At 42.2% G+C, this 24439-nt stretch overlaps 1 protein-coding gene across 1 annotated transcript in view; it reads left to right on the forward strand.

Annotated features, from left to right (window-relative positions):
• Positions 1-24439, forward strand: part of LOC124620046 (dipeptidase 1-like) — a 632482-nt gene that overhangs the window by 394360 nt on the left and 213683 nt on the right. Inside the window, exon 10 of the mRNA XM_047146713.1 lies at positions 15910-16086. Within this exon, the coding sequence (XP_047002669.1) occupies positions 15910-16086 (177 nt within the window). The remainder of the gene's footprint in view (positions 1-15909; positions 16087-24439) is intronic.

Consider the following 24439-nt stretch of genomic DNA (forward strand, 5'->3'; position numbering starts at 1 on the left):
GTTATTGTGCGGTTCGGCCCCCGGTGGACGCCCCCCAGGGAACGTCTCACACCAGACGAGTGTAACCACTATGTTTTCGTGGTAGAGTAATGGTGGTGTACGCGCACGTGGAGATTTTCCAGAATGAGATTTTCACTCTGCAGCAGAGTGTGCGCTGATATGAAACTTCCTGGCAGATTAAAACTGTGTGCCCGACGGAGACTCGAACTCGGTACCTTTGCCTTTCGCGGGCAAGTGCTCTACCATCTGAGCTACCGAAGCACGACTCACGTCCGGTACCCACAGCTTTACTTCTGCCAGTATCTCGTCTCCTACCTTCCAAACTTTACAGAAGCTCTCCTGCGAACCGTGCAGAACTAGGACTCCTGAAAGAAAGGAAAGTTTGGAAGGTAGGAGACGAGATACTGGCAGACGTAAAGCTGTGAGTACCGGACGTGAGTCGTGCTTCGGTAGCTCAGATGGTAGAGCACTTGCCCGCGAAAGGCAAAGGTCCCGAGTTCGAGTCTCCGTCGGGCACACAGTTTTAATCTGCCAGGAAGTTTCATATCAGCGCACACTCCGCTGCAGAGTGAAAATCTCATTCTGGAAACAATCCCCAGGCTGTGGCTAGGCCATGTCTCCGCTAATCCTTTCTTTCAGGAGTGCTAGTTCTGCACGGTTCGCAGGAGAGCTTCTGTAAAGTTTGGAAGGTAGGAGACGAGATACTGGCAGAAGTAAAGCTGTGAGTACCGGACGTGAGTCGTGCTTCGGTAGCTCAGATGGTAGAGCACTTGCCCGCGAAAGGCAAAGGTCCCGAGTTCGAGTCTCCGTCGGGCACACAGTTTTAATCTGCCAGGAAGTTTCACGTGGAGAGTTTGTTTGCGCATCAATCGCCGACGTAGTGTAGCTGAGGCGGAATAAAGGGAAACATCTCGCATTCGCCGAGGTAGATGGAAAACCACCTAAAATCCATCCACAGACTGGCCGGCTCACCGGACCTTGACACAAGTCCACCGGGAGGATTCGTGCCGGGGAACCAGGCGCTCCTTCCCACTCCGGAAAGCCGTGCTTTAGACCGCTCGGCTGCCCGGGCGGGCTTTCTGCGACATTAGAAGCCGCCTCTCAGAGTCTGTAGCCGGTATAGAAACCCTGCACTTGTATCAAATACCTATTAACGTTCACAATCAAATGAAATATGCACCTGTGTCACTAAAATTCAATACTGCCCCTGATTTTAAAACGGCACAAAACCTAAGTACTGAATTCCAATTTCAATCATCAGCTGCCAGTCACAATTATTGGTTTCTTTTATGTATTTACGTGCTGCATATATTTATATGTGGGGGTTAACCGACAGCCTCCAAATATACAATATCTACGAGCTACCACAATAAATTACCTACAGATATAGACATAAATTCGACTCACATTCCACCGATGTTATGTTAAAAGTACCTTTGACTGGGAAAGGTGGCTGTAGGGTTACGTGTAATGTGCAATGTACTAGCGCGTCTGATATCACTCACGTGGAATGACTGGTTTAACCTATTACTCTATTCATGTACGACAGGGTATGTGTTTCACTATTTCAAGTCGCTCCGTGTTCTGTTGCAATAATTAATTGTGTATTTCAGCCGTGTTTGCAAGTAAATATCGTGCAATTTCTTTTCTTCTACACATTTTTTTACTAACTTTTACATTTCGTCACACATACATGTGTAAAAATGTACTCAGCTGAGATCCTATCACATGTGGTGAAGCGTAATTGATGCACCAATGTTCTTTTCTCCTTTTGCTTCGCGGATTAAGAGCGACTGTAATCAGTCTCTACATTGGCTTGTATTTCTTCAGTATCCCGCTATGGTCTTTCTGAGAGATATAAACTCTATGAAGTGTTATTACGCCTGACTTTCCTTGAAAAGTATGATATCGGAACGTTAACAAAAGATTTCTTGAGGGATTTTAAGTCCCATTTTGCATATGCACGTGCAGTATGTCACATATATTTAAATTGTCAAGTGCGAGGCCCGCCTCCTAAACTTCATCCTGAAGCAGATCTCCTTGCACTTCCCCATAACATTCTGGCATTACGAATTTCGGATGTACAGCGGCATAAATCACGAACAACCACCCACAGCAACCAACGTTATCCACCGATTATTTGGTTATATCGTGAACAATAATGGACTATTACGCTCTCACTACTTCAGCGCCCAAAATAGTGAAAATAACCACTGAATGAGAACACCACAAGAACCATCCAGAATTTCTACTGAGTGACCAAACGGATTTTGCTTTGTAACGTTTCAATTCTAAAAAAGCAAAGCAAATTCCCAGTCAACCATCTTCCACCATCCACTCTGTGTTCTTCAGTTATATAAATCCTATCTCTTCTCTCTGTTGTGTGGTAAACAAAGACGCTAATCTCATGGAACTGGAATGAGAAAATTTGTATTAAAACGTACAATGAGCTACGTATTTACTCACTCAAGTTTTACGTCACCACGTTATATACTTCTTCTATATTGTAGTACTTCGATGTAATGCGTATTATTGCTTAATTTCTTTGCTATTTATACATTCTTCGTTTCATATTACACGAAAGCGCTTGAATATTATTTGAAATAGTGGATTTGAAAATGAGTTTCTAGCCTAAGATCTAGGTTGTACAAAACAAAAACGTTATGAAACACTGGCTTGAAAGTGTATTGTGTAATGCTGTACATTAGTAAATCTGCAGGTAGTAAAAATCTGTAAGGTTATGAAACAAATACATATATGTTTAACAAACGAAAGGTAGAAAGGGAAAGAGTTACAATGTTTTACAATTGTAAGAGAAGTTATGACGCCAGGTTTCAATATTGAAACTTAAGCAGGCATATTTGTTGCTAGAGAGTCTCCCTTTACGCTAGATCGCATTGTGTGGTGATGCACGTTGATCTCCAGCGTTCGACCATTCCTGCCTAAAGTTTGTCGCTACATTTTCATCCACCAGTCTCTGCTCGCGTATTGTTGCTAAGCGCGCGCGATATTGCCAGAGCATGCGAACTATGTTGAAGCTTGGCGGCCCTCAGCTCAGATTAAGGTCGCGTTCCTTTATTACACCGTCTTTGTCTTCCTTCCTCCTCCCGCAACTAACTCTCTCTCTCTCTCTCACTGTCTCTCTCCCTCTCTCTCGCTCCGCCTCTTTCTCCACCTTCTGCTTTCGCACTGCAGTAAACGATGTTCCCGCCCGAGGCGCCATTTCTGCTCATAAACCCGTGGTGAGACGGAAAGTCAGAGAAAAAAAAAAAGGTTTGGTCGGAGATAAAGATACGAAGTGCGCAGGGGAGTCTGGCCCTGCTCCTGGCCGTGTAATTTCGTCGCAGTGCGTCTGGGGCCGCACGCTGGCGGAGCGGGTTCCGCAGTCGGCGAGGCGCGACCAGCAGTTGTGAATTAATTAAAAGGAACGACCGCGTGACCGGAACGGCTTAATCTGGAGCACTTGTTATTTAATAAGGCGGCGGCCGACCGCAACCGCAGACCTACAAATTAGGCGGCAGCAAGTGGTCGGCGCGCCAACAGCGGAAACGCGAGGCTAAGCGAGCCGGCGCTGTGGAACAGCTCTGTGCGACACGGCTGCCGGCTGCCGACGTCCGGCCTTCCCGCAAAATTGTTCCGCGTCTGCAGAATTAAACCCTATACGGGAATGTAGCAGTCGTGTTGTGTCTGCCGCTACTTTCAACGCGAATTGTATAAACTTTTGACATGGGAAGTATCCCACCTCGAACTAATGAAAGAAAATAAAATCAGCACTGTTTAGTTCCAGTTTCTTCGCTACTGTTAATGAGCTTCTTGCATTTCCTATTGTCCAGGTACATCTTATCAGACAGAAAAATCAGCCTATGTCCTTCTTCTGCCAGCGAGGCCGTCCTTCGTTGACCGAGGAGAGTTCAATAAGTAATGCAACACTTCTTTTCTCAGCGAATTTCGGTTGAAAAATTGCGGAATTTATTGTGAGACATCGTGGAATATTCTACTCCAACCCCTACAGTCTTATGAAGTTTCGATAGGTGGCGGCGTTATGCGTAACCTTCAAATTGGCGTCTGTAAAGGAGATGCGTGGAAAACAAGAGCATTGTAGATATTCATGGGCTTTTGCTGAAAGACTATGGAGATGTGGCAGTGAACAAACAAACGGCGAGTCATCATCATCCTAGCAAGGTTTCACGTAGCTATCCCGTCTCCCGGCTATCGGTCTGCCGCGCATATCTGAGACGCCTGAAGTGTTGGAACCTCGCTGAACAACCGGACTAGTGTTTTGGTAGTGCTGACACATCCGTCCACCAGGGTACTCAAAAGAGTGTGTGGCGGTTGCATTCGTTTCCGCCTAAAACAATACCATAAAGAACAACGACTGACAATCTTGCTCGTTGCCAAGACAAGTTTTCTTGAAACATCACCACAGACGAAACACTTGGGTTCATCACTTCGGACCGGAAACATAACGGTAGTCCGTGGAGTTGCTCCACACCACTTCTGCCCCGAAGAAAAAGTTCAAAGCCGCACCCTCAGCCGGTAATGTCATGGCGACAGCTTTGTGGGACTCTGAAGGTGTTATTCTGTTTGATGGCCTCCCTCATGGTGCAAGGATCAACTCGGAAGTGTATTGTGCAGGAAACTGAGGAGCGACAGTGTTCGTCGCCACAAAAATGCAAACGAACTTCTGCTTTTCCGTGAAAACGAAAGGCCTCATACACGTCTGCACACCGAAATGAGCTCAAAAAAATTCTTTGGGACTGTTCTTCCTCATCCACATCGCAGCGCGAATGTCTCATCGTCCGATTTCCATTTGTTTGTCGCAGTGAAGGATGTACTCCGCGGGAAGCAGTACGTGGATCATGAGGAAGCTGTTCATGCAGCAAGACGGTGGCTCCTACTTCGACCAGTAGACTGGTACCATGCTGACATACAAACCCTCCCAGTAAGGTAGCGTAATGCCGTTGTACTGAATGGAAATTATGTTGAAAAATAGGGTTTTGTAGCTAAATGAGTGGAGAATACTGTGATATATTGGAATTCTGAATAAAACCAAGTTGCTTTAAGAAAAGGGGTACTTACTGAATGCCCCTTGTATCCAACCAACAGCTTCTGGTTCTTCCTACAGGATGTTCCCCGTCCACCTCTCTTTCCACATTTATTCGAGCTGTTACTGTGGGCTCTGACCTCATTACATGCCGTGACACGGTAGCCTGGATGTGTAGGTTCCGTTTAAAATGGATTTCTGATGCCTGGTCTTGACTCTCTCTTTTAGAGGGCTCATACTTCGATACCATTAGTGACTATAGGCATAAAAGAGCTGTTGGACGTCAATGATTTTGATTTTTGTTGAATCATATCGTCCCATAAGAGTTGCTACTGGTTGACAAAATTCAGCTGTTTAGTTAAGTTATCCCCGACAACGTACCTCTGAGGTAGGAAAAGTATCAACAAACTCTATCTGGTGGTCTCCTACTTTCACACTTGCGTCATGTCCATCTCTTTGATTTCCATGGCCACTGTCTTGATCTCGCTGACGTGGGTCTCTATTTCTGGACCTGGAATTTCTACATGTTGAGCACAATCTTCTGTTTCAAACCAGATCATAGCTTCATTACCAAAAGCATGGGATCGTCCACCGCTAATGTAGCTAACGGCATTTGTTCACTAACAAAGCTGTCATCTACAGGGGAATATCGTCTCTGGACGATCGTAACGAAACGAAGAGAGCCTTGCGCAAATTTTGTCGTGGTACGATAAACGGCAGGTTTATTTAATGGAGGATAAACAGCTATTGCAGTGAAGAAGAACATGGCAATATCCGATATTGGTAGCGAATATGTTATGAACGTCACAACATTTAAATATTTAGGGGTGGCAGTAAGATGTATAAAGTGGAGCAACTCATAAGGACTGAAATACGAGTACGTAGGGCTAGTGGAAGACTGAGCTTTATTCGAAGGTGCCTGTAATAGCTTAGTGGATCTATAAAGGAAAATGCGTATAAGACCTTAGCATGACCAATTCTTTAGTACTGCACCAACATCTGGAGTCCTCATCACCTAGGTATCGCAGCACACACCGCAATATCTCAGTCCCACCCTGTCAGTACCCGAACAGGTTGGTGTACTCATATGAAAGTGTGAGATGGTTCACTCAGACCTCGATGATCAGATATCCATGCTGGTCGTCTTTATAAGGCACTTGCAGTTGGGGTGGTGGCGTTGGTAGGTTCAGTGTGTCACTATACAGAAATGCGCCATTGGTGGCGATTGCAGCGACGCAGCCGATAATGCTCGATGAAGGTGGGACTAAGAACAAGGATCGGGATTAATTCAAGGAAAGCACGTGGAAGGTTGGCCCAACCTGATGCGTCATTTATCATTCCCAAACACATATTTTCATTCAGTAGCAATTCAGTCATTAGTCACCTGACAGTTACCAAGCTTCTTGCGAAATACATACAAATAGTTAAGATATTTAAATTAAATTAACAACGTGTAAGGACATTTGCATTACACATAAAATTACCAATAGCACCCAAAAATGTCAACTGTGCAACACAAATGTTGGACCGACTGCAAACATTTCATTAATTAAATAAATCTGCGGCAGAAGTGTGACCCCGCAACTACACCACAACTGTGGGCTAACCCCACAACAGGACTCGAATATAAGTTCGACAAACATTAAATAATAAACTTCAAGAAGCATATATCTCCGCTGGTTATTCTGCTCTCATACAGACGAGATACGGCCACGCTGCATTTGAAACCGAAGCCACAGTAGCACTTCACTGATAGGCATCAAGCCAGTCCCACATAAATCACTTTAAGCTACCGAGCCGCTAAAACACAATTAAAATGATAATGACAATTAACCCTTAATTTTTTTAAAGGAACTCAGTGCTCAGTTTGCCCAACGATTTTCATCACACGCGCAAAGGGCCTTACAATAACCGAATTACTGAGTCAATTACTTCCTAATCCGGCAACACGTCCGCCGTGGCACGATAGCAAAAGAATAGCAACAAACTACCCATCTTGAGGCTGGAATGGGAGATCCTCAGTATTGCGTGTGACCTGCCAGTTATTAGGCTTCGTGCGATGACGGGAAGGACGCCGAAGCACAAGAAATAACAGAATTACTAATTACTTCCTAATCCGACAATACGAGCTGTCCCAGACTGGCAGAACAGCAACGCGTCATCCGCTGCCGGTACAAGGCTGTCAGCATACACCAAAGAACAACAAGCAAAGCGAGTTCCTTAAAAATTAACATACATTGTATTATTTAAACGGGCAATTGAAAATTCAACTATTTAAATTTCAGTATGGAATCGGCTCGCTCGTAACACTGCAAGTTAACCTTCCAAGCAATAACAAGAAGCAATGTACAAGATCAGTTGAAAGAATAATTACATAACAATTCCAACAAGATTTAAAAAATCATGATATTCTGTCATTGAGGCCCTGGACTCTGTAACTGGGATACGCACCAGTGGCAGATGACCGGTTAAACTGTACATCTTTAACCCGAAGGTCTTCTCAACACATGAAAGAGAATGTGCAAATACAAGAAAGCGCACACACATGACCCACATGTGCGTACCTTTAGGCTGAATGCACACAACTTTGGGTACAGGCGATATCCAGTAACTCGATCCAGGAAGGGCCATGAGGTTTACAACAACCAGAAATTACAGTCTGTAGTATGAAATACTCAATAATAACAAATAACGATTGTAAGTAACGAGTTGACATTGCTAAATACTAGCTTGGTGCAAACAGAAACCTCCAGACTGAGACACACAGCCACAAAGGGGTCACCGAAAGGCATGAAAAGACTGAATTCCTGGCCAGCTCACACGGGGCACTATTAACACTCTTCAAGTACAGTACTTACTAAACAATCATCATCGAATATTTCAAACAAAATGTCAAGGAGCCCAATAGCTTCAGGACTCCAGGTAGGCATCGGATCGTACTGCTCTGCTGCTCGTGGCTGCTAACAAATTATACAATACATCTCGACGTATATAGCACGCCAATATTGACAGATGCACGTCTTACCTGGTTGCACGCGACAACAGACGCTTCTTGCCTACTAAACTCGCCGGTACCACCGGTCAGTGCTGCAGGGAACGCCGGCGCTATTAGCCCGAGTACTGTTGAAACGTCCCCTTTGAACAATTCTACATGACTGTGCTTAAACTGACACACAATATTTTGTTAGCGCAACGCAATCTGACTTTCAATAATCCCTACAAAAGAATGGGCCCTGACTAACAGTAAACTATACCTTTCACAAATCACTTACCTCACAAAAATCTTCGCTGCTCAAGCTACTGCAATACAGCGAGCGCCACTACTGCCAGCTAAATAAAAGATTCAAACTATGGAAGGCACTAACTACTGATAGGGATAGTTAGCAAATGAAAGATATTAATAGAGAACAAACAATGTATTTACCTTGATATCATCATATATAAATATAGCAGTTCATCACAAATTTCAAAACTCCGCCATCTCTCTCCCCACATCCACCACTGCTGGCGGCTCACCTCCAACTGCGCAACGCTATGCGCTGTTCACAGCCAGCTGCCTAACACTACAATGTCGAGTATTACAACAATGCAAAGCAGCCACAGACTGCCCACAGCACAGCCAGTGATTTTCATACAGAGGTGGCGTTACCAATAAAAAAACCTAAACAGCCTACTTACATAGCCCCCATGCTCCCCACAAAAAATTTTACAAATTGGATTGGGCAGTGGCCAATACAGATTTGAAAAAAATTTTTCATAATTACAATAACAAAGAAATCAAATGCACACACTTATTGATACAATGTTGGTCAAAAGCTAAACTTTTCTCACAGTCCATAAAGATAGTCCTGATCATTCATCATAATAGTAATTACAGGTTTTTTTTCACAAAGTCTCATTAGTAAAAGAAACTGCACACAGAAGTAGTGGATTTCCATGCAGTCATGAAGAAGTAGTGTTGTCCTTCCAACGGAAAGACAGTGCTGACTCTTGACATGCTGACAGGTAATGGGCCACAACAGAGCAACCCCACAGCAGAGTCAGTCGTAGTTTGGAAGAATATTGGTAGGTAGGTCATCACAGAGCAGACCCACTGGAGTCTTGGTAGAGATTGTGGTATTGGTGGCCCACCAGAGGTGCAGACCCACTGCAGTCCTTATAGAAATAATGGTGTTGGTGGGTCATCAAAGATGCAGACCCACTGTAGTCCTTGAAGAAATAATGGCGTTGGTGGGTCATTATAGATGCAGACCCACTGTTGTCCTTGTAGAGATAATGGTATTGGTGGGCCACCAGAGGTGCAGACCCACTGTAGTCCTTGTAGAGATGGCCAGCAGCCATCTGTTGCGATTGTGCAGGTGCACATTCACCATCGAAGAGTCTTGCGGAGAATATAGCAAGTCCATAAACCACCACTTGTGCACTCACAAAGTTTTTTGGAATTGTCCTTAGAACGAGCAATGCTGTTATCCAGTCCCTTGCTGAATTATCAACACACGTGCAAACACTAACAGTCCCTACTTCTCACATATTGTCCATATACTATGACCAACAGAAACGTGTGCAGTGAAATGTAACTTACAAGTTAATAATAAGATGAACTGGTGTCAATTACAATTTTATAACATGACAATACAATTACAAAGGTACAAAATACATCACTAAAAGCATAATAATACAGATAACATTTGTAGTAATAGGGGCTTTACAAAAAGAATAGAAATAAACATATACATCAGTGTTACAGGAATTATGACATGAATACATAGATAAAAGATCAGAATAACTTTCGAAACATCAACTTCACACATGAGCATTAACACAAAACAGAGTAATTAATGTCTAAACATCTTTACAAAGTAAATAACACATTATTAATGCCAATTGTATTTGAGGATAACAGTATTCCTCATCATAGTGAATGTAACTTAGTATTAGAAGAGAAAAAAGTTCTATGAAACAGTACACAGAGACAGGAAGAAAACAAATACACAAGGGTACACAAACATATAGTGGGATAACACCAATAGGAAAGGACAGGGTTCGTTTTCAGTGTAACATGTGGTACTGCAGTCCAACCCAAAACTTCATATATCTTTCCTCTTATTTCATCCTTTGTTTCCACCAAAAAAATTCTATCTAAGCATGCTTTCTGTATTTATATGTACACACATTTCTTACCTCAACATTTATTTCCAAGAAAATCCTACCTAAACCTGATTTCTGTACTTTTTTTCGTATAACTTCTCAATGCATTTCTTCCAATTCATCGCAACTCATTCTCTTAGAGGCTACCCCCTCTTAAGCTAACTTAAATCTGCTGAGCTCAGATGCTAAACTAAGGGACGAGGCAATGCAGCAGCACAAAATAAGTAACACAAACAGCAATGACCAAAAAAATGGAAAATTGCAAAGCAAGCTACAGTAAATCTAAATTACCAAGCAATGCAACATTACAACTAATATGAACCAATGTGCAACAACAAGAAAAATAAATGAGTAGTAAAACTGGCTTAGCAGAGTAACACAAAGTCAAATTCAGTAACACTATGCCTGGCAAACAGCAGTAACTTATACCTAAACATGACATAGCTCAAGCAGAAAAAATATTACAGTAAAAACAACAATGCAGATAAGGGAAATATATATTCACATCTTAATGTCTATGTAATTAAAGTGGTGCACCACAACAAGTTATTGTAAAAAAAAATATTACCATGTACTTGAAAAGAAAATTATGTGTCCAGTTACTGTTACTAGTCCCTTCTTATTGCTCTTTCCTTTCCAAGTGCTCCATTTTTTAAAGAATGTGGATTACAAAATTATCATTTAATAGATCTGTTGACAGAAAGTGTTCACATTAGCAAATGCATCTAAGTTTATTTTATAAAACTAATGCTGTAACACAGCTGGAAAACGGGTATCAAATGAAATAAGCAATTACGCAAACCAAAGCATAAAAATATCATTCAATAGTCATGTGACATTTCATAAGTTAGTAGAAATTCTCTCAACTCTCGTAGAAAGACGCTTGTCGTAATCAGGTGTGCAGATGTAAAAATATTTCTCGAGATTTCATTAGGCATTTCAGTAAATATCATAAATTACTAGCTCCACAGTATGCTTTCAACAAGAAAATGTCAATAGCGAGGATAATATGTAGGTAGGCTGTTTAGGTTTTTTTATTGGTAACGCCACCTCTGTATGAAAATCACTGGCTGTGCTGTGGGCAGTCTGTGGCTGCTTTGCATTGTTGTAATACTCGCCATTGTAGTGTTAGGCAGCTGGCTGTGAACAGCGCATAGCGTTGCGCAGTTGGAGGTGAGCCGCCAGCAGTGGTGGATGTGGGGAAAGAGATGGCTGAGTTTTGAAATTTGTGATGAACTGCTATATTTATATATGATGATATCAAGGTAAATACATTGTTTGTTCTCTATTAATATCTTTCATTTGCTAACGATCCCTATCGGTAGTTAGTGCCTCCCATAGTTTGAATCTTTTATTTAGCTGGCAGTAGTGGCGCTCGCTGTATTGCAGTAGCTTGAGCAGCGAAGATTTTTGTGAGGTAAGTGATTTGTGAAAGGTATAGTTTACTGTTAGTCAGGGCCCATTCTTTTGTAGGGATTATTGAAAGTCAGATTGCGTTGCGCTAACAAAATATTGTGTGTCAGTTTAAGCACAGTCATGTAGAATTGTTCAAAGGGGACGTTTCATATGTGGCACACTTGTCCAGCCCCGTGTCCGACACACCACTCATTACCACACAGCCACAGAGGTCATTTTTGGCGCTAATGACCGTAGCAGTTTTGCACCCTAAAACCATAACAAAAAAAAAAAACAGCCACAGAGGAAACACATAACTCACCAAAGATGATACGATGAGGGCTAGAGTCAATGGAACGCGTGAACAAGTGGCGCTGGTGGAATCACGCATGCACTGGAAACCGCCAAGACTCAAAAAATATCTACCTATAGTGTTAGTGGAGGTCGCAGGATGACATATGATGCTTACCGAAAGTCACAGACTCGGCGACCATTACCGACCTATTCTCGTTTCAGCGTTGGCAAACAGCGGTGAGTTTCGTGTCATGTTCATTCTTGGTTCCAGTGGCCAGTGGTGAATCGATTCTGGAGTTGCCACTCATACACAGTATTCAGCTGACAGAAGGCACTGTGTCTTTTCTCACGACGCTACATAAATTACACAGGCCAACGACAATTTTTACTTTGATAGCTGAGCTTCATTGGTTTTTCTTTTTTTTTTTTTTTTTTTTTTTTTTGAGCTGAATCCAAATCTAACTTTAGTGTTTTTGTGTCACCCATAGTTTTCGGCCAATATGTTTTTTATTATATACTGTAAAAATCCTATGCTATACGGTAAACGGGGAAATTAATGAAACGCTTTGCTTCAATCTAAGCATCGTTTGTACTTACAGTAAGCTACTTAAAACAACGATAAATGTCAACTGGAATTGGTTTGTATTTTCATTCTCTTTTTTCTTTGAAGCTTCTTGTGTAGCTTTTTCTATGATGAGTCGCTCGCTGAACTTCTTGGTGCAGTGACCAACAGTAGTCCCCCATGATGCTGGTGTTCCACTGGCGTTGGTAGCGTTTATCCACCACTTTAATGTCATGGTAAAAACGCTCTCCTTGCTCCTCACTAACATCTTCCACATTGTCTAGGAAGTATTCAAGGTGACTGTTCAAAAAGTTAACTTTCAGGCTTATTAAACATCCTAAAGTTGTAAACTTCTTTAGCATCGTAGCTACAACTGAAACATATTATGGGTCTTTTTCATGTCCTAAGAACTTTGTAACGACTTGCTTGAATGATACCCATGCTCCTTTCTCATTTAAGGTAATCGTGGATTCAAAGTAAAACATCAAACATCAATTTTCTAATGTCAGGTCCGACAAAGAAGCCTTCTTTTAGTTTAGCTTCTGAAAGGTGTGTAAACTTTTGGCAGTGATAATTAAAACATAGTCTATCTTTAGGCAAAGCCTTTGCAAACTGTTTCATTAGGCCTAACTTTATATGTAGAGGTAGTAGGAGTACGTTTTTTGGATCTACAAGGTTTTTGCGTAGAATGTTGTTCTCACCAGATTTTAATGACTCCCTCACAAGTCAGTTCTTTCTGCACCAGTCTTGATCCCTAACCCTACTGTCCCATTCACACAAGAAATATGAAATTTGGTAAAGCCACCTTGATGAGCAAGGAGCATGCATGTTACCATTAGATCGCCACACCACATTCAACCATGAGCAGAATAGCCTAATTTATTTAGCACTATTTCTAGGTTTTCATAGCTTTATTTAATATGTATAGAATGTGCTACAGGTATAGATGCAAACATGTCACCATTGTGTAATAAAACAGCCTTTAATCTTGTTTTGGACGAATCAATAAACAGCCTCCAGTCTTCCTTCTTGTATGTTGCGTTTCATTGGCAGGACACTTAGAAGATGCAACAAGTACACTAAAGAGACAGCTTACACTACACTCGTTCGTCCTCTGTTAGAATATTGCTGCGCGGTGTGGGATCCTTACCAGGGGGGGATTGACGGAGGACACCGAAAGGGTGCAAAAAAGGGCAGCTCGTTTTTTATTATCACGTAATAGGGGAGAGAGTGTGGCAGATATGATACGCGAGTTGGGATGGAAGTCATTAAAGCAAAGACGTTTTTCGTCGCAGCGAAATCTATTTACGAAATTTCAGTCACCAACTTTCTCTTCCGAGTGCGAAAATATTTGGTTTAGCACAACCTACATAGGTAGTAATGATCATCAAAATAAAATAAGAGAAATTAGAGCTCGAACAGAAAGCTTTAGGTGCTCGTCTTTCCCACGCGCTGTTCGGGATTGGAATGGTAGAGAGATAGTATGATTGTGGTTCGATGAACCCTCTGCCAAGCACTTAAATGTGAATTGCAGAGTAATCATGTAGATTTAGGTGTAGATGTAGATGTATTCAAACTCATTCTTCAGACCGGGAATGTCTGAGCAGTACACTAAATCGTCTTCTTGTTGAAAAAGCTTGGAAAATTACTGCTCTCTCTTTATATACATCTATATGATGGTTCCAACTGCCAATAAGTTCTTTTATTTTAATCTAAAGCCAAGCAGTTTAGCTTTCCCTTTCGCAAAGCCCAGATCCCTAACCAAATCGTTAAGCTCGGTCTGAGTAAACAATTTGGGCTCTAGACTTTCAGTATTACAAAGGACTTCATCATCATCTGGTTCATATAAATCAGACTGTACATCAGAAAACACTTCTGGTTCAGAAACCGGCCAATCTACACCATGCCCTACTGGTCGGATGGCGGACGGATTGTTAGGGTAGCTTATTATCTTCTTGTTTTTCGAATTATGACCAGTAATATCAACACTGCAAAAGTAGCAATCATTGGAATGATTTCTTGGCTCACTCCATATCATAGTAACAGCAAATATAATGGCCTTTTTTCTCCTTATTGGACCATTTTCTCAGATCTTCAACACACGCATAAAATACCTTACGTGGCGCCCAAGATTTATTTTGATAACCAAGTTTAGATCCAAAGTGTGATACATAAACCTTATTCAGAAAGTCTGTAATTTTTTGGTGTTTTGTAATCAAAAATTCACCACAAATATAACAAAAACTGTCAGCACAGTTTTTACAACCACGATTAGACATTGTACTGAGCACATGTACAGGAAACGGGAAAGTGAGGTTAGGTTGGCCACAAACAAAACACCATCTGTAACACAAAAATAGAATCGACCTTTTTGCCAGTAAATGTTTTTCAGCAGTTCTACCAACGTCATCTACATTCATTACACCTCCTTTCCAAATTATTTTGACTATATAAGAGCTATTAAATACTTTCAAAAACGCTTAATTTAATAAATTTAACTGTAAAATGTGAATAAATGGTGGGTGATATATACAGTTTTTTAAGTATCATATTTGGATTTCCCACCCCAAAAAACGGCCGGCCGAAGTGGCGGAGCGGTTCTAGGTGCTACAGTCTGGAACTGCGCGACCGCTACGGTTGCAGGTTCGAATCCTGCCTCGGGCATGGATCTGTGTGATGTCCTTAGGTTAGTTAGGTTTAAGTAGTTCTAAGTTCTAGGGGACCGATGACCTCAGAAGTTGAGTCCCATAGTGCTCAGAGCCATTTTTTTAACCCAAAAAACGAAAGAATAAGGTATTTTCAGCAAAGAAGTTTTTCCATCGTTGGCCTGTGTTATCAGTGATGGGTGTTGGCGAGATGCTTTGTTGGCCAGATGGTGGTTCACGAGCTGAACTGCCTGGTTGTAGTGGTGGTCCTGTTTTCTTGAGCTTCACGTTTTTACAACCAGTGCTGCGTATCATCTCACGGCGCGATGGTCTCATGGTGTGGTAGCTTGGCAGTGACAGATTGTGGCGTGCTGCCTGTCTGCCAGATGATGGAATGCGAACCGAACCAGTTTGATGTGGTAGTGGACCTGTTTCCTTGGGCTTCTTGTTTTGAAATCAGCGCTATGTACGTTTTCGGTGCATTACTTGCCTTAGCAATGACAAGTGTCAGCGTACTGCCTTTGGCAAGGTGGTGGCACATGAGCTGAACTGCCTTAAGGTGGTGGTGGACCTGTTTTCTTGGGCTTCTTCCTTTGAAATCAGTGCTGTGTACGTTTTAGATGCATTACCTGGATTGGCAGTGACAAGTGTCAGCTTTCTGCCTGGGGTCAGGTGGTGGCAGGCACACGACCTGAACTGCCTTAAGGAGGTGGTGGACCTGTTTTCTTGGGTTTAACGTTTTGAAAACCAGCCCTGTGTGCTTTCTCACGGCGGTACCTAGCTCGTCTGTGACAGGTGTGGGCGTGCTGCTTGTTGGCCAGGTGGTGGTGCGTGAGCTGAACCGCCTGGGAGTCGTGGTGGACCTGTCGCACGCGGCGCCCGCCACGGTGCAGGCGGTGCTCAACGTCAGCCGGAGTCCCGTCATCTTCTCGCACTCCGCCGCAGCCGCCCTCTGCGACAACCCCCGCAACGTGCCTGACTCCGTGCTCACCCAGCTGGTAAGACACTCTGTCCTTTCATTTCTGTTCGTACTTGACTAGGTGCTTCTTTCCAGTTTGAAGCCGTGCTGAGTCCTCAACGGTTGAAAACGAACCAACACAATTACGACGTCAATCTGAATTTTCTCATGTTGAGAAGTCAGAAGGAACGATCTGTTTTACCTGCTAAAAACATTCTTAAGCCGAGATCGCATAAATATTTCTTTATTTACGACAGACTTTGCTGTCATCTTCAGGTCTTCAAAAATTTTTGTTATACCTCAAGCCAAGTTGTCAAGTAGATAAAACGTGGCACATTATATAAAGTTTGTCATAAATAAATATATAGTTTGCAACATTCTATCTAACCCTACATGAAAACTTGGCTTGAGGTCAATTGATAATAGACACATCTTAAAAATTTTGAAGGCCTGATGATGACAGCAAAGTCTGTCGAAACTACTTGTTTGTAAATAAAGGAATTTTTATGCGATTTTGTCTTTGGAAGTATGAGATATCACTGATGTCACCGAGCTGCTGAGACTGACTGGTGTATATATTTATCACACTGATATAAAATGTCTATACTTACTATTTCGAAAACAAGTGAACAACTGCTCGTCTATATTACTAAGGTCGCCAAGGTATAAAAGCTCGGTGACGCCCGACTAGGATATGCAATTCTGATTCTGGTTGCGGAAGAAGTTTTCACAACTAGCCTTTGCTCACAATGGGATGACGGATAATGGCGTAAAGATAATCTTCACCTAACAAGGGGCAAAAATCTTGAGCGAAGTTCCAAATATCTCATCAGTGTCTCTTGTGATGAGAAGAGGTGGAAGTTTAGAAGAGTCGGTTGTGTATACAGAGCTAAGCTCCTCCGTTTGATCCATTTGAAAGATGTAGTTCATTTGCCGCCACACTCCTTCATGAACAGCAGAAATATGTTAGTAATTCAACAAACACTTGTCACATTTTAAGATACAACATTGACACGTCGCTAAAGAAGATGTCACGGCACTCGAAGAAAGACAATCTTCTCTGGGTCTCTCTGTAAACACTGTTGTACGATTGCTTCATTGTGCATATGGTAGCGATACAGGACATGGCTTTGGCTTGCGTGACTAAAATTTCTGAACTGAAGCATTACGTCCATTTTAGCGGCTATAACTAACAACATTAGGGTAGGGTAGTTTGGGGGAGGAGACCAGACAGCGAGATCATCGCTCTCATCGGATTAGGGAAGGACGGGGAAGGAAGTCGGCCCTGCCCTTTCAAAGAACCATCCCAGCATGTGCTTGGAGCGAATTAAGGAAATCACGGAAAGCCTAAATCAGGATGGCCGGACGCGGGATTGAACCGTCGTCCTTCCGAATGCGAGTCCAGTGTGCTAACCACTGCGCCACTGCTCTCGGTGAACTAACAGCTCTAATTCTGTCTCTCGCATTCTTCTAGGTCAGTTATGTGATGATGGTTTTAACCGCAAATGATGTAAATCCAGAGAATTAAGTTGCGTGCTCTGAGTATGTTGCTACGACCCATGCAAACACACGCTCCTTTCACTACTCACGCAGTTTTCCGATCATCATCAAATTATCCATTAGGAGCAGAATAGGGGGCTGTCCCTACAAATAGACTTGTGTAGTCGGTAAATCTTAGACCGTTTACGTGAAGGGTCAGCTGTCATTCTCTGTGCTGGCCGTAAACCCTCGGCAAGTCTTGCTGTGTTTTGCTAGTTTTCTGAAGTTCGAAATGTGGTGCTACAGAAGAATGCTGAAGATTAGAAGGGTAGATCACATAACTAATGAGGAGGTATTGAATAGGATTGGGGAGAGATTTGTGGCACAAACTGACTAGAAGATGGGATCGGTTGGTAGGACATGTTCTGAGGCATCAAGGGATCACGAATTTAGTATTGGAGGGCAGCGTGGAGTGTAAAAATCGTAGAGGGAGACCAAGAGATGAATACACTAAGCAGATTCAGAAGGATGTAGGTTGCAGTAGTTACTGGGAGATAAAGAAGCTTGCACAGGATAGAGTAGCATGGAGAGCTGCATCAAACCAGTCTCAGGACTGAAGACCACAACAACAACAACTGACATTATAGCTTTCCCACACGCAACAGCAACTCCTGCATACGACCTCACGTAGCTTTAGGCGTTATACATTATATCATTTGCATATGCGTCGAGAACATCCTCAAAACACTCCCTATGTGCACTCTCGAAGCTACGTTACATGTGTGTTGTCTTATTACCAACGACGTATTGAACTTTTAGTGTTCTGAATCTTAGTATCCTAACGAAACAGACGTATTGCCTACCATTTCTTTTTAAAATTAAGACAAAATATTTGAATTTTTTTTAAATTTCAATGCTATATATTTCACATACCATGTCACTCAACAACCGTTCGAAATTTAAACTTCAGCAGTATACATTTCTCTAGTTTATAAATGTAACTATAGTGACAAGCTTCTTTTATTGTTCTCCTATTGCACTAGAACCTCGTGCATCCGATAAAATATCTACAAGTTAAGCTGGGCCTAATGAAAGGAAAGGTGAAATTCCTAGTCATAAATTTAAAGTCTTTCACGTATCTCTGTGAGAAATATCATCACTTATCGGAAACTAAGTTGGAACACCGCTGTCATTAAAAATATGTCCGATTTTAACTTTGAATAAAAAGTGACTGAGTCAGACGAATTCTTAGTTATCTTTCAAGGAATTTGTTAGCAAGTTCATAGACAGCTAGAAGGACTCGTATACCTGTTTTAACAAACATCTTGGAAATATTCACGTTTTATGTTGCTTGATGTGACTCAAGATTCACTCTTTGAACAGTCACTTTGCATTCCCTCCTAAAGATTGGAGAGATGCGAGTGTGGAACAGCGAAAGACCATTACCAAGACATCAAAGTGTTGGACGTACGGTATCTGGGCCGATGAAAATTATGATGCGAGTCTGAATTTGATCAGTTCACCAATTCGTAGAACAAGCAGCTCATCGGAGAACCGTCCCTTTTAGATTCTTTGCAAAAAAGGCAGGTTGGACTTTATAAGTCAATGGACACAAAATTCCTGTATATATAGAAGTAGCATTGAGACGAAACTGTACGTGAAAAATACGGTCGCATATGAATTCAGTACTAAAGGAAAATGGGTGTTGTGTGCTGTCCTTAGGTTAGTTAGGTTTAAGTAGTTTTAAGTTCTAGGGGACTGATGACCATAGATGTTAAGTCCCATAGTGCTCAGAGCCACTAAAAGAAAAAACAATAAAGATTAAGCTATTACCTCGGAAAGCTCCTGGTTATATGAGATATCTCTCACTAAGGTAATATGTTTTACCGGTTCTTCCCATTAATTTTTGTATTCATGCCATCTGTAATACACTACAGTGTGCGTATCAGACTAATGTAATAAAGATTGGGGTTTCTTTCAATCGCTTTTTTTTAGGTTTACGGAAGTAATTACTTCTCTCTCTCTCTTTTACAGCTATTATTAGCCTAACTTAACATTTGTAGTCCGTAGTGGTGTAATATGTAGTGGACTCAAGAAACGTTTCATCTTTGGAGTATAGACGTGGGATTTTGTGTTAGAGTTCAGACGAAGTGATTGTATTTTCTGATAACTTAGATTATTCAGAATTTCCGTTAGTCGCACTCGTCAAGTCATGGCACATGTGGTTATATATTTTTATTGTTGGAATGTATTAACTGAATTGTCTGTTTTTTGTGTATAGCTGGGTTCATTCTTAGTGTGAATTATGGTGACATGTAAACTAACTCGTTCGATGTCATGACGATGTCTCGTATTAATTATACAACACCAAGCTAAACTAATTCCAATATTTGCGACACTCTATCCAGTTCGTATCACACAGACTTGGGGATTATTACAGAGATTATGTATAACTTATTTGTAGACCAGCTACAGTTAGCAGCTATCGGAACGATGTCTCGTATTTTTGTTGCACGCACGTGATCAAACGCATTCGCACACCTATTAGGGAGTACAAGTATGGGTTGTGTCAACCCTTCGCATTTATGGTGGTCTGAGCTCTGCAGGGTACTTTCAAATAGGTGTGTCAATGTCTGTGCAGGTATGGCACCCCATTCTTCCTCAGCAGCCCAAATGAGAGGGGGCAGTGAGTTGAAAGCTAGGGTCTACATCTACATCCATACTCCGCAAGCCACCTGACGGTGTGTGGCGGAGGGTACCTTGAGTACCTCTATCAGTACTCCCTTCAATTCCAGTCTCGTATTGTTCGTGGAAAGAAGTATTGTCGGTATGCTTCTGTGCGAGCTCTAATCTCTCTGATTTTATCCTCATGGTCTCTTCGCGAGATATACGTAGGAGGGAGCAATATACTGCTTGACTCTTCGGTGAAGGCATGTTCTCGAAACTTTAACAAAAGCCCGTACCGCTACTGAGCGCCTCTCCTGCAGAGTCTTCCACTGGAGTTTATCTATCATCTTCCTAAAGCTTTCGCGATTACTAAATGATCCTGTAACGAAGCGCGCTGCTCTCCGTTGGATCTTCTCTATCTCTTCTATCAACCCTATCTGGTTCGGATACCACACTGCTGAGCTGTATTCAAGCAATGGGCGAACAAGCGTACTGTAACCTACTTCTTTTGTTTCCGGATTGCATTTCCTTAGGATTCTTCCAATGAATCTCAGTCTGGCATCTGCTTTACCGGCGATCAACTTTATATGATCATTCCATTTTAAATCACTCCTAATGTGTACTCCCAGATAATTTATGGAAGCGGAGACCTTCTAACTCGTTCCAGAGGCGTTCAATTGTGCTCAGGTCGGGGCTATGGGCGGGCCAGTCCTGTCAGGAATGTTATTGTCCATAAACCATTGCCTTACAGATGCTGCTTTATGACCGGATGCATTGTTATGCTGGTACAGTCAGTCATCGTCTCCAAACTGTTCCTCTGTTGCAGTTAGTGCATAATGCCGTAAAATGTGCTCATATCGTTCCGCAGCCACCGTTTTGCTAACCACGAAACACCCTCCATTCCTTAACATCACTTCCTTCGTACTTCTCTGTTGGCACTGCACATGATGGCACGTAAAATTCTGCAGGCGTATCCCAGACCAAACACTTCCATCATATTGCCATGGGGTACTACGTGATTAATCGCACCAAATCACCAGCTTCCAGTCAATAACTGTCCAGTGGCGTCGCTATTTATATCACATGGAGCGTCACTTAGCACTGAATGCAGAAATTTCTGCCTAATGAGAAGCTTCTCACCGACTGTACCCCAATCTTCTGAACACCTTACTCACAATCATTGTAGCATCTGAATTGCTGGTAGCACGCTGTAACTCATGAGTAGTTTCTTCCGTTCATGCTATTTTTACAGCCGCCTACTGCAATGCTCGACTGTCTATGTCCGTCAGTCCATGAGTTCTTCCTGGTTCTGATTTGTTCCTTCGTGTATTCACTTCAACGTACGTCACCAACAGCCGAGTTGTGCAGTTGTAGAAGGGTTGAAATGTCCTTGATGGCTGTGCTACTCAGGCGACATCCAACGATTAGTTAATGTGTTATTGAGGTGACATCCAGCGACTAGTCCATGTTCTCCTGACCGACCCGTTCTATGACACCTTCTCCGCTTACAGCACAAAACTCCCCGCCACCTATTATAGTAGTGAGTCCGCCTCACGTGACATCTAGCTGTCGATTCCACTTTACATAGGACTGTCAGTATACTTTTTGTGACGCAGTATATATGACTTTCCACATAGTATGCGCAGACAATGTTACTCCCAGCTGCTTGTTTGCATAACATGGCTGATGCACACAGTCGGACCTTTACCGAATGCAACTCTTTCACGGCTGAAGGCCTCCAAACAACAAATCTTAACAAATCAACAGGATAAAAAATCCAATTAAGAGAGCAATAAAAAAATTAAAAAACCATCGCAGCTAAGTAGATAAAACAAACACATGAAAGGTGCAATACAAATGGCTGAAGGCCACAATTAAATTTCAAAATTTCAGTATGTATTACCATAGATTTTTAAAGGCAGAAGGCCAGAATGTTTAAAAACTAGAGATTTTAAAAATCAACAAGATAAAAATGCAATTAAAGAGGCAAATAAATTAAAAAATATTTCACGGCTAAGTGGAAAGCCTCAAGGCAAAGCAGATAGAACAAACGTATGCAAGGTGCATTACCAACGGCTGAAGGCCACAATAAAGTTTCAAAATTTAAAAATATATTACCATAATCTTTAAAGGCAGAAGGCCGCAATGTTTAAGCTTGAAAGACAAATTTAAGAATTAATTTTGCAAAATTTTTAAGAAAAAAAGAAAAAATAATCATAAGCCTTAAATTTTAAGTATCTGAAAACAGATAATTAAACACTTGTGGCACTCAGTAGCCTCCAGGGTGGTTGGTCTGCCATCGTTCACTTAGGCGAGACAGGTAGTGAGCCCAACTACACTTGATCCGTCGGAAACCAACCAGGGGACAGCTACGGACCGATCGGCACAACGACTTACTTCCCGTCAATCAGTACATGAGAACTCAAACAGAAAAGGTTGCAAACGTGATAATCCACAATGGAATATGTATGTATTAGCTGTCAGAAATACACACCACGTTGGACAGCGACAACAGGTGGGAGAAGGACGCTGCCTGAAATTACGTTAGTGGCCAGGATAGGTAACCGGAACACCAACGGCCACTAGGCAGAAAATTCCGCTGTTGCACTTGAATTTGAAACACGGTAATATAGTTAACTTCACCCAAAAGAACACTGCCTGAATTTACATCAGTGCCCAGGGCAGGTAACCACAACACTAACGGCCACAAGGCAGCAAATTCCGCTGGTGCACTCAAATTGTAGTCAACCAAAATAGTTAACTGCACCAGATGGCGGCTAAATTTCAGCAGTAGAAATACTTGATGTTGCTCACAGGAAAATCTCCCCAACAGCAAACCACCGAAACGAACCACCACAACATGAATGGACGTGGCTTGGGTAGCTGAAACCACTACTCAACTTTGACGTCCTGGATCGGTGAACTACGAAGCTCTTAGCGATCGGACAGCTGCACACACCCTCCGACACTGCACAGGGGCTGCCAGCGGCCCCACCCGACTGCACCGCGCGGAGATAACTTCCCTCGTCCGCAAAAACTCACCGATTGCCTGCGCACCCCCTAACCGGAAACTATATGCACCAAACCGAAGATGTTACACGGCGCAAATATCGATACACATCACTGCTGCCGCAAGTAGAAGGAAGGAGAACCACGATGTAATGGCAACAAGGGCGGGAAACCAAACACAGATAGACAGCGAAGTTCATGAAAATGCATAGTTGGGAGTGAGCATGGCTCAGTAACTGCTAATTTTAACACCGATTCGATAACAACGTCATTATTATTTAATTTAAACATTATTGAAGTACAATCAGTTCACACATGGATCTCAGATCACGTAAACGTGGTGCGTTATGTTTGTGCTTATATTCTCGGACTAGTCGAAAATCGGAATGCGTTTTCAGTATGAAACTCTCTTAGCATGTAAGTTATTGTTATTTTCCCTTTGAAGCCTACTGCAGTTTAAGAGTATTTCTCATCAGATGCGTTCCGCATTTATTTATAAAGCATCGTCACTGGGAATTCTCGACTATGATACTTATAGATTTAAAACAGTTTTTCTTCACAATTTTGAGGTAGTCTACCACATAATAACGGTGCATGTTCCGTTTCTCCATTTGTTTTTCTTGTACGTTGTGAGTATTGCCAATCTTATCAGTACAGATCTTTTTAACACTTTCACAGTCTCGTGCGTATGTGTGTGTGTGTGTGTGTGTGTGTGTGTGTGTGTGTGTGTGTGAGTGTGTGTGTGTGTGTGTGTGTGTGACTGTGTGAGTGTGTGTGTGTGTGTGTGTGTGTGTGTGTGTGTGTGTGTGTGTGTGTAAAAAAAAGAATGAGAAAGCAAAATAAATCGTACCCCAAATTTATAAAGAAAAATGCATTAAATCTCTAAATGCCAAATAGTAGAAACGTAATATGTATGTCATACTTCCCGAATAACCATTGAAGATGCTTTCAAAGTAAAAGCGGAATGCTACTTATGGAAAACGCTATTAAACTGCATCAGCTTAAAACGAGGAACAATACTGAGTTATACATAACGCCGACTGCTTTTGGTACCAAAAGCTTCTAGCCCAGCTCCTATCCTCCTGATGAAAGCGAGTGACAAAAGTATTATTTATGCTGAATCGGTGCATGTTCAAAGTTGTAAGAACCTAGTTTCAGGTATTGGAAAACTTATTCTGATGAACCCACTGTCGCACGCAAGATTGAATGTCGTCTCGAAGGGCTTGCGGACTCTTGAA

The sequence above is a fragment of the Schistocerca americana genome, chromosome 6, assembly GCF_021461395.2.
Source record: "Schistocerca americana isolate TAMUIC-IGC-003095 chromosome 6, iqSchAmer2.1, whole genome shotgun sequence".
NCBI lineage: Eukaryota > Metazoa > Arthropoda > Insecta > Orthoptera > Acrididae > Schistocerca > Schistocerca americana.